The sequence below is a fragment of the Scomber scombrus genome, chromosome 6, assembly GCF_963691925.1.
Source record: "Scomber scombrus chromosome 6, fScoSco1.1, whole genome shotgun sequence".
Taxonomy (NCBI): Eukaryota; Metazoa; Chordata; class Actinopteri; order Scombriformes; family Scombridae; genus Scomber; species Scomber scombrus.
The window spans coordinates 619472-634203 of NC_084975.1; the positions used below are offsets into that span (position 1 = coordinate 619472).

General features: G+C 43.9%; 1 protein-coding gene across 12 annotated transcripts in view; it reads right to left on the reverse strand.

Moving 5' to 3' along the window:
• The window catches only part of LOC133981636 (plasma membrane calcium-transporting ATPase 1-like), a 28986-nt gene extending 17712 nt beyond the window's left edge, over positions 1-11274 (reverse strand). For 4 of the 12 annotated variants that reach the window (XM_062420438.1, XM_062420437.1, XM_062420433.1 and 1 more), the window contains exons 1-5: positions 11064-11259; positions 3890-4087; positions 2478-2735; positions 1585-1710; positions 452-643 (exon numbers count right to left, since the gene is read on the reverse strand). In XM_062420438.1, the coding sequence (XP_062276422.1) occupies positions 452-643; positions 1585-1710; positions 2478-2735; positions 3890-4087; positions 11064-11259 (970 nt within the window). Of the gene's footprint in view, positions 1-252; positions 304-433; positions 644-1584; positions 1711-2477; positions 2736-3889; positions 4088-11063 lie in introns of all 12 variants that reach the window. The other 8 variants (XM_062420431.1, XM_062420426.1, XM_062420427.1 and 5 more) reach the window with 5 other exon arrangements.
• Positions 11275-14732: the final 3458 nt, after the last annotated feature.

Consider the following 14732-nt stretch of genomic DNA (forward strand, 5'->3'; position numbering starts at 1 on the left):
GCATACTGCATACTGCATACTGCATACTGCATACTGCATACTGCATACTGCATGCTGCATACTGCATACTGCATACTGCATACTGCATGCTGCATACTGCATACTACATACTCAGTCAGTATGTACTTTATACTGCATACTACATACTGCATACTGCATACTCAGTCAGTATGTACTTTATACTGCATACTAGATGCTGTTAACATGACTCACACATGAACAAATGAATGTGAAAGCAGCTTCACACACAACACTTCAGAGAATCTTTCTGCTCACCTTTCTTTCCTTTCTCGTCTTTTTTACCTGTGAAGGAGGAACATACAGCAGCCATGAGTTAATCATGCAGTACAGGTGGAATACAACATTAATAAAACATTAAAACACATCATAACACACACAGAGGAATATGGATGTGAAGGTGAATTATGATAACTGGAGCAATAAACTGAACCCTTACTTTTCTTGTCCTTCTTCTCTTTCTTCTTGCGGTCCTCTTTCTTCTTCTCTTTCTTCTTTTTCTCGTCCTCGCTGTCACCGTCTCCATCGTCGCTGGCGCCCAGCAGCTTGAAGATGATCCCAGTCTGAGAGTTCACTCCCACACCAGTAACCACCATCTTCCCAGAGCCCTCCATCACATGAGTCCCTGAGAGAGGAGAGAGGCGGTGAGACTGTGGAAGAAACATCCTTCATCTGTTCTTCTTCCTCAACTTCATCCATCTATCTATCTATCCATCTATCTATCTATCTATCTATCCATCTATCTATCTATCCATCTATTTATCTATCTATGCTGTACAGACTCCTGTACGGCCTTTGTGTCTCCTTCAGGTGAGATGATCACATATTACTGTAAATGTTGTCCTGCCTCTGTGTTCCTGCATCTTTAACGCCGATCATGTGTCTGTTAGTGTGTTTCCATACAGAGCTCAGCATGACCAGCAGAGACCAAGCTGCTTTATGAACTGCTTCTCTTGTGTGCATTGGTCTCAATATTTGCCTTTTAATTTATTCTTTGTTTTTTATTCCTTTCTTTATGCTGTCACTTCTGATCTTTCTTATTATCAGCTTGTCATCACTTGTAAATCACTTTGAATGGACTGGACTGTACTTATATAGCACCTTTCTAGTCCTTACGCCTATTTATGTCTATTCACACACTGATAACAGGAGCTACCACGCAGGGTGCCAACCTGCACATTAGGAGGAAACTAACCATTCACACACATTCATACACCGTTGGCATAGCAACGGGAGCAATTAGGGGTTAAGTGTCTTGCCCAATGACACATCGACATGCGGACTGGAGGAGCCGGGAACCGCCAATCTTCCAATTGGAGGACGACCGCTCTACCTCCTGATCAACAGCCGCCCCTTTGAACTACACTAGCTTGTATGAAAGCTGCTATATTAATAAAGTTTGATTTGATTGATTGATTGATTACACAGGCTGTAGATCTGTCGTCCAATCGGATTAATTATTAAATAATCTCAAATAATCATCATGAAACTGTTTTTTAGATCTTTTTTCAAAACAACAATATCTGAACTGGTTTAGAGTCGGGATCAGACGGAGCAGTGAAGCACCTGAAAGCAACATGGGATCTTTGTCCACACTCTTCTTGACATGATCAGACTCTCCGGTCAGAGAGCTCTCATCAATCTTCAGATCGTTGCCCTGAATGAGGACGCCGTCGGCGGGGAGGAGATCACCTGGGACAGAGACACACACGGGTCATTACATCATCATTACATCATTGTTACATCATCATTACATCATTACAACTGTATGGGCCCCACATATGAAGCCCATGTGGACTGACTAAATGGCCCCATTAATCCTCCCTGTCGTCCTCCCGGGTCAAATTGACCCCTTCTGTTTTGACTGTTCCTTCTTTCCTCCCTTCCTTCCTTGTTCCTTCCTCCCTCCCTCCCTCCTTCTCTCTTTCTTTCCTTCCTCCATCCCCCTTTCTTCCTTCCTTCTGTCCTTCCTCCCTCCCTCCGTCCTTCTTCCCTTCCCTCCTTCCTTCCTTGTTCCTTCCTTTCCTTCCTCCCTTCCTTCTTTCCTCTGTCCTTCTTTCCTTCCTTCCTCCCTTCCTCTTTTCCTTTCTCCCTCCTTCCCTCCTTCCTTCTTTCCTCTCTCCCTCCTACATTCCTTCCTTCCTTATTTCCTCCATCCATCCTTCCTGCCTTCCTTTCCTCCCTCCCTTCCTTCCTCCATCTTTTCATTCCTTCCTTCCTTCCCTCCTTTCCTTCCTTCTTCCTTCCTCCCTTCCCTCCATTCCTTCCTTTCCTTCCTTCTTTCTTGGCTCCCTTCCTCCCTCCTTTCCTTCCTTCTTCCTCCTTTCCTTCCTTCTCCCTCCCTTCCTCTTTTCCTTTCTGCCTCCCTCCCTCCCTCCTACCTTCCTTCCTTCTTCCCTTCCTCCCTTCCTTCTTCCTCCCTTCCTCCCTAGACTCTCGGCTCTCCTGCAGCCTCTCACCATATTTCACTTGTGCGATGTCACCGGCGACGATCTCGGACACTTTGATCTGGACGACCTGCCCCCCTCGGACCACGGTGAACTTCTGCTCCTGCTCGATGCGGTTCTGGAGGCCGCGAAACTGCTTCTCTTTGCTCCAGTCGTTGAACGCCGTTACCAGGACGACGCAAACCACCGACAGCAAGATGGCGGCGCCTTCGATCCAGCCGGTGTCCGCCTCGCCCTCGTCCTCCACGCCGCCCGCCGCCGAGCCGCAGTCTGAGCAGACACAACACAGCACATAGATAGCTGTAAGTCCCTGGACTGTGGAGTCCCCCAAGGAAGCTGTCTAGGACCTCTTTTATTTTCAATTTTTACTAATGACATGCCATATGTACTCAGTAACGCTGGGGTGAGTATGTTTGCGGATGATACTACTCTTTATTATGCAGCCCCACATGTTCAGAGCTTAATCAGGTTCTGTCTTGTGAGATATAGCACGATAAGCTTATTATTTAACTGGATCAAAACCAATAAACTTATTCTTAATATATCAAAAACAAAGAGTATAATGTTTGGTTCTAAGTATAGATTATTACAAAATCCTAAAATTAATATACACTTAGATGGTCAAACAATACAGCAAGTAAAAACTGTCAAGCTTCTTGGGCTCTGGCTTGATTGCACATCGTCACGGTCTGATCACATCAACAGAGCTGTTGCCATGACGCGTAAATGTTCAGTGGTTTTATGTCATATTGATTACTGTTCAGTTGTTTGTTCTGCTGCATCTAATAGTCTCTTAAACTAATTTAAGTGGCTCAAAACAAAGCTGCAACACTAGTTCTTGGTTCTGGTAGAAATGCATGAACGTCTCAGCTGGTTGAGAGTCAACGACAGACTATCTGCTAATGTACTGATATACTTGCATAGAATAATTAATACTCAGACTCCTACATTTTTTTATAATAATATAATTTACTGCTCAAATACTCATTCTTATAACACTCGATGGGGGCCAATAGTGGACTGATTACTCTACCACTAAGTCCGACTCTATGAAATCGTCAGTATTTTATAGGTCAGTTGCGTTTTGGACCAGTCTTCCAGGTTCGTGACATTAAGGGAAAAGCTGGTTTTAAAAGAAAATTAAGAACATATTTGATATCAATGTAATGCAATTATATCATCTTATTTGAGTGTGGTGATACATGACTGTATAATGTTTTTCTTTCATTTTTATATATTTTTATATTCACTTGATATTGTAATGTATGTTGTGCTCTATTAAATATTACTGTCTGGACCCCAGGAAGACTAATGGGGATCCTTTTAAATAAACAAATAAACAAATAACAAACATCAGTGCTTATGATGAGATTACCACAGGAAGAGACGACAGGAAACATTTGAACATAAAGAGATGAACTCACTCTGTCTCTCAGCGTCTGGCGGTCTGTAGAAAGAAAGGCCGAGTGAAATGATGGCAGCCACCTCCAGGATGATGAGCGTGACGTCCTGCAGGGCTTCCCACACTAACTGCACAAAGGTTTTTGGCTTTTTAGGAGGGATGATGTTCTGTCCAAACTCCTCTTTCCTTCTGTCGATGTCCTCTGAGTTTCCATCTAAACCTGCAGCGGGAAACACAAAGACTTCATCACTCTGCATGTCCTGACCTGAGCCTGCCTTCCACCACACTGCATCTCACATTATACAGTTTATAACCTGAAGTTAATCAGGTAAGTACAGCAGAGAGAAAGACAAGAGGACAAACTGCATCAGAAACTATCTCAGACATCATTTAGTAGATTAAAGGTTTCAAGTTTCAAATTAGGGATGAAATTGTTTCCTTCCAGTTATAAATGACAAAGACTATGCTTCATCTTTACTTTACTAAGTGTCATCAGGTCAGAAACATGTTTTACTTCTTCTTCCTGCAGCTGGATGTTTGTTCAGAGTTTGTTTTCATTGATCTGCTGAAGGAGGAAAGTTTCTCTGAGCTCACTGAACAGCTGATTTAAAAATGACTTTACAGTAAAGTTTGAGACATCTGTGTCCAGGTGTTACAAATGAGCTGTATTTGAATATTCATATCATCTGGATTATTAATAAGGGAGAATGAATGAATGAATGAATGAATGAATGAATGAATGAATGAATGAATGTGATTTAAAGACATTTACATTTGGTAATTGAACTTTTTTTATTGCAAGGATCTTTGAATGAAGATGTCAGTTTATTTTTCTGTCTGTGGAAACGGGTCGACTGAGTCCATATTGGTCAGGATCTAGGATCACTCTTCTTTAAAGTCCTAAACTTGTCTGCAGTTTTGCTGCTCCATACCCTGAGTGACCCATACCAGCTGAGCAAGGACAATGTGAGGACAACAGGAATAAAACATTTGAACGGAGGTATCGTCAACATTAAAGCTTTAAACTGACAAACATTTCTATAAAACACAACAGCCTGATCACTGATCACAACGGGAGAGATTCTTTCTAAAATCTAGAGGAAGTCCTCTCTGGTTGGACACACTGATGTCCAACAGTGACGACCCTACAGGCCGTGATCAGGATCACTGCTGCTATTACCACTGTCATTTAATGATATGGTGCCTCGTGTAATGGTTTTGATACTCATTAAAGAAGATGGAAGAAAGAACATCTGATAAAATGCTGTTAAGAAACCCATCAGCTGACGTATCAGGATCAATGCTGTTGATGATCTCCAACCTTCCTGTTACAATGTGAGCCTCGAAACAATCAATAAAAACCAGTCACACTAAAGTCTTTTCACCCTCTGGTTGTGTCACAATCATGTTTAATAGAGTCTTCATCACATCTACGCCCCTGCAGGACCTGATCATTAGAAAGGTCGGGTCAGGTTTGGCACTTCTTGGACTGTATCCCCATCACAGACTTCATACCCAGCATGCAGGGCGTTAATTACCAGGACTGAACTTAACTACACTCAGCAGCTTCAGTTCCTTTGTTACTTGTTTATGTAGTTCCTCTGCTGAGTCACATCCTTTCAGTTTAAACTGGTTAATTGTGTTCTTCACAGATTTGGAGATCCATCGTTTATTATTTAGGGGATGACCGAGTCCTTACAGAAGATGACATGCAGACACAGTGGTTGTGAGTTCATTCAGATCCTCACAGTCCTGGTTTGTGCCACTATGGGGTCGTTTCCTCTACAGGAACTTCAGGGGATTTTTTGGGGCCGTGACCGTTGGTGTAAGTCTCCATAGCAGGAATCGCCCCAGAAGGACAATCGCACTGAACTTTTACGGGGCAAAACGAGTCCCTGCCTCAGAGTTGGTACCCAAAGAATCCTGGGTGGGGCTTGAGGTTGACTCTGTGCTGATTGGGTAAACTCAAAGCGGGATGCGACATCAACAGAAAGCAAACCACAGCCTGAGGTGCTGTCAGCATTAACCTTCAGGTGAATATACACAAGTGTAACAAATAACTGGAAATAACTGGATAAAAAGATTGTAGGGATACAAGACAAGAGTTCAATGTCAGGAGTGACCAGTGTCTCTAACGACCGCCGTGTTGAAACAGTTTTTGGTCACGTGGAAACAAAAGATACCAAGAGATTCATGAGTCTCTGTGAAGGTGAGAAGGGTTCTCCCAAATCTTTGATTAGTAGATCTAAATGTTAGACGTGTTTCTGTTAAAGTAAGACGAAGAGGTATCTAAAGGTGTCCCTGTCTCTCTGCCTCCGTTTCCTGTCATCTGCTGTCTCTATAATAAAGGTATACAGCGTCAACTCCACTGATTATTAGAAAGTCTTTTAACCCTGAACTGATATGCACATTACTGTCTCTTTCATTGGTTTGCTGCAGCTGCTGAGGTTCATGTGCACTGTCCATCTGTGCTGTGTAGAAAGGTTTCATGGTGGTTTCTGCCCCAAGCAGAGGAGTTTACGTATGTGGGGGTCTTGTTCACGGTGAGGTAAGGATGCAGCGTGAGATTGACAGGTGGATGGTGCAGCATCAACAGTGATGCAGGTGGATGGGTGCAGCATCAGGTGGATGGGTGCAGCATCAGCAGTGATGCAGGTGGATGGGTGCAGCATCAGCAGTGATGCAGGTGGATGGGTGCAGCATCAGGTGGATGGGTGCAGCATCAGCAGTGATGCAGGTGGATGGGTGCAGCATCAGCAGTGATGCAGGTGGATGGGTGCAGCATCAGGTGGATGGGTGCAGCATCAGCAGTGATGAGCGTCCTGGTGGATCAGAGCTGAGCCTGAAGGTGAAGCTCTCAGTGTAGCAGTCAGTCTACGTCCCAACCCTCACCTCTGCTCACCAGCTTTGGGTAGTGACCCAAACAATGAGATGCTGGATCCAAGCAGAGAGTGTCTGGGCTCTTAGAGATCGGGTCAGGAGTTCAGACATCCGGGGGAGTCTAGGAGTAGAGCCGCTGCTCCTTCACATGGAGCCAGCTGAGGTGGTTTGGGCTCCTGGTCAGGATCCTCCTGGACGCCCCCCTTTAGAGGAGTTCCAGGTCCAACTGGAAGGTGACCCAGAACACACTGGAGGGATTACATATCTCTATAGGAGGACTGGGTTTCATTGGTCAGCCTGATGCCACCGAGACCCGACCCGGATAAGAGACAGAGGACGGACCACAGTGCAGTGACATTAGCCTGTCACTGTGAACATAGTTTGTGGTTTTCTTTAAAAATGAATCTGAACAAATGAAGTGCTAATTCCAACTATTTAAACTTTTTTTGAAAAGGCGACACATGGTTCATGATATCTGGTGATAAAGTCTGTCTGCAGCAGTGAGGTGATGTGGGAGCAGAGAGCAGGACTCACTCAGACTCTTTCAGTCAGTCTCATCAGGTTTTTAACTCTCCGCTGCTGCAGATCAGTGAGCAGAGCACTGAGCATGCTCTGTGCTTTCAGGTGAGAGGGATTACACTGAAAGTTAATGCATCTGTCCCCCAGCTGTCGCCACGGAGACACACAGAGAAGCAAAACACTGTGATGGATTTTCCACCGATTTCAAGCTGCTGCTGACATTTTACTGCTCTGTGGCAGCAGGAGACGAGACACTGGAGGTGTTTACTGAGCGCGTGCAAAACGGACAGACTAAATGAATTAATGATGAGGTGGAAAATGTCAAAGGACAGAAGTATAAGACATACTGAGACGAGTCCAGTGACTTTGGGTCAATGCAGTGTGAACGAGAGCATCGAGCAAGGCTGTGCTGGCTGAAAGAAACATGCATTTAATATAAGCTTGAATATTCTAGAGTTCTACAGAGAGATGATTGAGGAACCCAGATTGTGTTTGATGGGTTTTAACATATGGACCAGTTACCATAATGGGGGTACTGGTATCTCAGTATGATGAATGGGGAAACAGCTCTCAGGTCAGTCGTCTAATAAGTGAAATCTGACATCAGTGATTGTTTGGTTCTGGTGAGAGAAGAGAAACATCATGTTCCCTTCCGTCTTTAACCCTCCTGTGGTCCTCAAGTCAAGGAAGGAAGGAAGGGAGGAAGAAGGAAGGAAAGGAGGAAGGAAGGAAGGAAAGAGGGAAGGAAGGAAGGAAGGGAGGAAGAAGGAAGGAAAGGAGGAAGGAAGGAAGGAAGGAGGGAAGGAAGGAAGGTAGGAAAGGAGGAATGGAAAGAAGGAAGGGAGGGAGGAAGGAAGGAAAGAAGGAAGGAGAAAGAAAGGAAAAGAGGAAGGGAGGAAGGAAGGAAAGAAGGACAGAGGAAAGAAGGAAGGGAGGAAGGTAGGGGGGGAGGGAGGAAGGATGGAAGGGAGGAAGGAAGGAAGGGAGGAGAGAGAAAGGAAAGGAGGAAGGGAGGGATGGAGGAAGGTGGGGGACGGAGGAAGGAAGGATGGAAGGGAGGAAGGAAGGAAGGAAGGAAGGAAGGAAGGAGAGAGAAAGGAAAGGAGGAAGGGAGGGAGGACAGAAAGAAGGACAGAGGAAAGAAGGAAGGGAGGAAAGAAGGAACAGTCAGCACAGACGGGGACCCGGGAGGACGACACTGAGACTCAGATGGTAAATGGACTGAACCATATACAGCTTTTCTCTTTTTAACCACTCAAAGCTTTTACACTACATGTCACATTCACACACTGCTGACAGCAGCTACCACACAGGGAGGCAACCTGCTCATCACATCCACACACTGTTGGTTGTTAAGTGTGTTGCTCCAGGACTCATGGACATGCACGAGGAGGAGGCGGGAATCGAACCTCAGTGTAGAGTTATAAAGGTAGTGCAGCTCCTTTAAAGGAGGGCTGAGTGTGTTTACAGTTCATCTGTCAGTCAGGAAAAGCTACAACTCCTTAAGACCCGGCCAAGTTCCCGCGTCCTGCTCGACACCTGCTGATTAAAACCCAGAGGGGGGGGGGGGGGCTAATCTGACCAGGCTCGCTTAAGGTGGACTGATCTGATCTTCAAGGTGGAGCAGCTCTTCACATTTCAGTGTCAATCAGCTGAACAGAGAACAGAGAACAGTGGGACAGCTGGCGGTTGTTTTGACACATGGTCCAACGTTGAGCGCCTAAAAGATGATTGGTTTAAAAAGTGTGCGCTGCGTCACCACATCACAGCAGAACCAACCCAATAAAGTTCAGCTCACACCGACACAGGGATTATCTCTCTGCTGGTTGACGTGTCTGGAAGGCGCTCAGCATCGGTTACACTAGAATAGTCTTTACTGTCATTTCACATGCACAATGAAATGAAAGCAATCATTATTGGTAAAAAACAAAAGTGCTTATAAAAGAAGGTATAACCATAAAAAATAAATATTTAGTAGGGATGCTCGATATTGACTTTTCTGCCGATATCCGATATTCCCCAACTCTTATCGTATCAGGTTTTTATAACCGATATTGTTCTGTAGGCTTCAGCATTTCCGAGCCTGCATGAACGCAGCACGGGGCTTATGTCTGTGGGTTGGAACTATTTCCAAGTGTCCCTACGGATAGTAAATGACTGCAAAGCAACATAATAAATATGGCAGTGATATATTGGCTCTTTTTTCCATAACTTAAGTTGAAGTTGTTCTCTTATTTTGCACCGACAGAGTTTACATGTGGAAAGCCATGTTGCATTTATGTTTGCATCCAGTGGAGCATCACAGTAACATTATGCATAATGTGTTAATTCAACAGTAGGAGATATGTTATGTTGTTACCTAATAAAAAGCCTGCAAATATCGGTATCGGAAATTAAGAGTTGGGGAATATCGGATATCGGCAGAAAAGTCAATACTTACAGCAGCTCGTATCATACTGACACATTTTAACCTTAAATATCATCCTTAGAAAGTGAATATCATACTTTTTGAAACATGTCTGAATTTTGTAGTTATCATGTAGTTAGATTATAGACTCTATGAAGTTGTCAGTATTTTATAGGTCAGTTGTGTTTTGGGACAGTCTTCCAGGTGAGGTTGCTGTCCTTCCTTGACCTGAGGACAACAGGAGGGTTAAATGTATTACCTGCAGCACCAACACAGGCTGCAGGTCAACGCTGACTTTAACAATCAACAGTCAACAAACCCTGAAGCCACAATAAAAACCTCTTATGTGCTCTGTTGGTTTAACCCCTTACTTCCTGTTCAGGTCTAATTTAACAGCTGTAAAAACCCCACAAATGTTCTTTTATTCTGACATTTGATGACTTAGTCCAAAAACATATTAAATGTTATATTTTGTATTTGTGCTCCAGATGTTTGTCCATTGAGGCTGTTCTGGGTCAGATTATCTCCGTATCTATTGCCATGTGTTTTAGTGAAATGAATAGTTAATAGTTTTAATCAGATAGTAGTTATGAGGATTTCTTTTTATGATGTAGCAGTGAAGCCTGATGGCTCTGATGGTTCTACAATAAACCCCACAGCTCCATAAAGCTCTGCTCATTTTACTTTACATACAATAACATTTAACCACCAAAAAGAGATGAAAAAAACTTAAATTGACAAAAGAAACCCAAAACTACCAAAAAGAGGCATAAAAATGAGTAAAAACAACCAACAGTTAGTTTGAGTGACAGCTGCCATCTAGTTACCATGGTAACGTAGCGATAAAGTGACTAAAGAGACTCAAAACAACCAGAAAGAGACATTTCCATCATTATTGCTATGTTATATTTTCATGTCTGAGGTAAAATAGGACATGATATTGTGTGATAGGAGATGTTTAGTGGTCTCTCTCTCTGCTCTCTGAGACATGAATCAAGGTTTAATCACATTTATTGATCAGTCAGATCCACTATTGATGCTTTCTAAACACATCTGTGGTTCAACGTTTGGTATAAAGACTTTTTATAGATAGAATATGAACAGTATGTGTGTAATATCAGGAAGTATCGGTATCAGGTTTTTATAATGTTTGCATCCAGTGGGGCAACACAGTAAAATTAGGCATAATGTGTTAATTCAACAGTAGGAGATATGTTATGTTGTTACCTAATAATAGTTTTTGTGTAAAAAGCCTGAAAATATCGGTATCAGGAATTAAGAGTTGGGGAATATCGGAATATCGGCAGAAAAGTCAATATCAAGCATCCCTAGTTAATGAGCTTTAAATACATCACACTGTATTCGTTGAGGAAACACTGAACATGTTTACCTTCGACAGGTGAAGTCCTGAGTCTGGCACACAGTCCGTTAACGTCTCCGTAGGACTCCTGGATCCGGGTCAGCGCCTCCGCTCCTCTCAGCTCCATGAGCGATCGCAGCTCCTGCAACGAGCAGCTAAACTCTGTCTCGTGGTTGGCCTCGGCACGGCGGCCATGTTTGGACCCACGGAAAGAGCTGTTGGCCATGTCTCCTTCCTCCGGGACTCTGCAGAGGCCTTCCCAAAAAACACGGACTCAGTGGTCGGCCTGAGGTGCAGATCTGGTCTGACAGGGACTCTGTGACTGAAGAGACGCATCAGATCATTAAAAACCAGAAACTACAGCAGAGTCTGATGTTTGTAACTATTCCTTTATTATAATTAACCTTCCTGTCGTCCTCCCGGGTCAAATTGACCCCGTCTGTTTGACTGTTCCTTCTTTCCTCTTTCCTTCCTTCCGTCTGTCCTTCCTCCCTCCCTCCTTTCCTTCCTCCATCATTCCCTCCTTCCTTCTTCCTTCCTTCTTCCTCCCTTCCTTCCTCCTTTCCTTCCTTCCGTCTGTCCTTCCTCCCTCCCTCCTTCCTCCATCATTCCCTCCTTCCTTCTTCCTTCCTTTCCTTCCTTCTTCCTCCCTTCCTTCCTCCTTTCCTTCCTTCCATCCTTCCTTCCTCCCTCCCTTCCCTCCTTCCTTCTCACCTTCCATCATCCCTCCTTTCCTTCGTTCCTCCTCCCTCCCTTCCTTTCCTTCTTCCTCCCTCCTTTCCTTCCTTCTTCCTCCCTTCCTTCATCCTCCCTTCCTTCCTCCTTTCCGTCCTTCTTCCTTCCATCCTTCCTTCCTTCCTTTCCTTCTTCCTCTCTCCTTTCCTTCCTTCCTCCCTCCTTTTCTTCCTTATTCCTCCCTTCCTCCCTCCTTTCCTTCCTTCTTCCTCCCTCCTTTCCTTCTTTTTTCCTTCCTTCCATCCTTCCACCCTTCCTTCCTCCTTTCCTTCCTTCTTCCTTCCTTCCATCCTTCCTTCCTTCCTTCTTTCCTCCCTTCCTCATCCCTTCCTCCTGTCCTTCCTCCTTCCTTCCTTCCTTCCTTCCTTCCTCATCCCTTCCTCCTGTCCTTCCTCCTTCCTTCTTTCCTCCCTTCCTCATCCCTTCCTCCTGTCCTTCCTCCTTCCTTCCTTCCTCCCTTCCTCATCCCTTCCTCCTGTCCTTCCATCCTTCCTTCCTTCCTTCTTTCCTCCCTTCCTCATCCCTTCCTCCTGTCCTTCCTCCTTCCTTCCTTCCTTCCTCATCCCTTCCTCCTGTCCTTCCTCCTTCCTTCTTTCCTCCCTTCCTCATCCCTTCCTCCTGTCCTTCCTCCTTCCTTCCTTCCTTCCTCCTCCCTTCCTCCTTCCTTCCTCCTTCCTTCCTTCCTCCCTGAATCATTGTAACTGTAACCTAACTGATGTAATTCATGTGTTTTAAACCCTCACACACTGTTCAGGGTGTAATTTGACCCATCTTCACATTTAACAGATACGTCTTTCTTCTTTTCCTCATGTGACCCAGAATACACAAGAACACTGGAAACATTTATATTTTCTAAGAATGTTTTTGTTCCTCTTCCTCTCATTTAAAAACACATTTTACTCACATGTCATATAATCCATTGATTTCATCCGTTATTCTGTCATTGGGCCAATGTTGGGACGTTATAAAGTGGAAACATTTTCTTCCATCAACAAAGAACAAAAAATAAAGTCACTCAGCTCTCTGAAAGCTTCATTAAGGATTGAATGGAGACTAATTATGAAGGGTAAGCTGTGAAATGCCAGAATATGAGCAGTGTTTAAGTTCATCAGTGATGAGTTGATCACATGGGTTTTTATTGATGCATTATTGGCCTTAAAATGGTAGAAAAGTAAAAAGCACCAATCAGTGCTGTACTGCAGACAGGAGGACCAATCAGCTTGCTCCTCTTTACCCATGTGACCTCACTGCACAAACTCCAGCTGAGTTCAATCTCAGTGAGAATCAGATTTGCACCTTTAGCTCATGACCTGAGTTACTTTAATAATGATAGCAGTAAAGTATAAATATGAATATCTTTAATGAGCTTTGTTGAACTGAACTATAAAATATAATTATACCTGAGATGATGGACGGACATGTCTATATATAAATACATATGTGAGTATTTGTGAATCCAAACCCTCCAGCTGTGAGCACAGTGCCTTGCTCAGAGGCAGCAGCAGGAAATTTAACCCTCACATGATGATCAGGGGCAAATTTAAAGCAGTAAAAACATCAGACTTCTCTTAATGTGACCCATAGTTACAAAAAAGGAAATAAAATGCTTCTTTTTTTGTTTTTTGTGCAGCTAAACATGTGAAACTCAGCGTTCAAACATGTTGCTGTATTCTTTATATTCTAAAATAAGATGATTCAAACATTTATGGATGTGAATCAGTGTAGAGATGAATTCTGAGTTAATGACTGTAGAGCAGAGGAGTCAAACTCATCTTCATTCAAGGAGCACATGTGGGCCGGATCATTAACAAGAAGGAAGGAAGGAAGGAAGGAAGGAAGGAAGGAAGGAAGGAAGGAAGGAAGGAAGGAAGGAAGGAGAAGAAGAGAGGAAGGGAAGATTGAAGGAAAAAAGGGAGGAAGGACAGATGGAAGGACAGAAGGAAGGAAGGAAAGAAGGAAAAGAAAAGAGGAAAGGAAGATGGAAGGAAGAAAGGGAGGAAGGACAAAAGGAAGGAAGGAAAGAAGGAAAAGAAGAGAGGAAGGGAAGATGGAAGGAAAGAAAGAAAAGAAGAGAGGAAGGGAAGATGGAAGGAAGAAAGAAAGGGAGCAAAGACAGATGGAAAGAAGGGAGAAAGGAAGAGAAGACAAGAAGGAAGGAAGGAAGGAAGGAAGGGAGGAAGGGAGGAAGGGAGGAAGGAAGACAGGAAAGAAAGATGGAAGGAAGGAAGGAAGGAAGGACAGAAAGAAGGGAGGAAGGAAAAGCGGGCCGGGTTTGGCCCGCGGGCCGCATGTTTGACGACAGTTCAAGTTTAAACTTTACTATGAGTCCATTTCTGCCACATTACATCATCACAGCTGTGCTCTGTGGGTGAGTGGAGCCTGTTGTTCCTCACAGGTTGTGACCTCTGTGCCTTCAGCTGTAATCTGTGTCAATCAGTCAGCCGAGGCTTAATCTGAGCGAGGGAGAAGCTGTTTGAGGCTGAAGCAGAGAAACAGAAGAGCTGCTGCAGCTTTATTAGTGATCCACCGTTCAGCTTAACACTCGCTACTGTTCAGCTGTGCTACTCTGTTCCACTTCAACACTTTTAATCATGTTTAAACGAGTTTTTAACGTGTTGCTTTTATTTTCTGTCCTGATGCATTTTATGTTTTATTTAAATTGCCTTGTTGTTGAAATGTGTTGAAATGAGCCTCAGAGCTTTAATAAGATCATATTGATTTGTATTGGACTAATTCTCTATTGATCATTTAATAATGAAGAAAAATCCCATCAGCACAATAAACCAGAGGAATGTAAACTGGTGATCAGCTGTACACAGACGAGGATAAAACAGAAAAGCTTTACTTACAGAAACTTCCCCCATCGCCTCCTGTTAGCAGCAGCAGGTCCGATCACACTGAGCAGCGTCACACACACCGCTGCAGAAACAGCCCATAACCCGGCCACAGCTCCTCAGCACACTC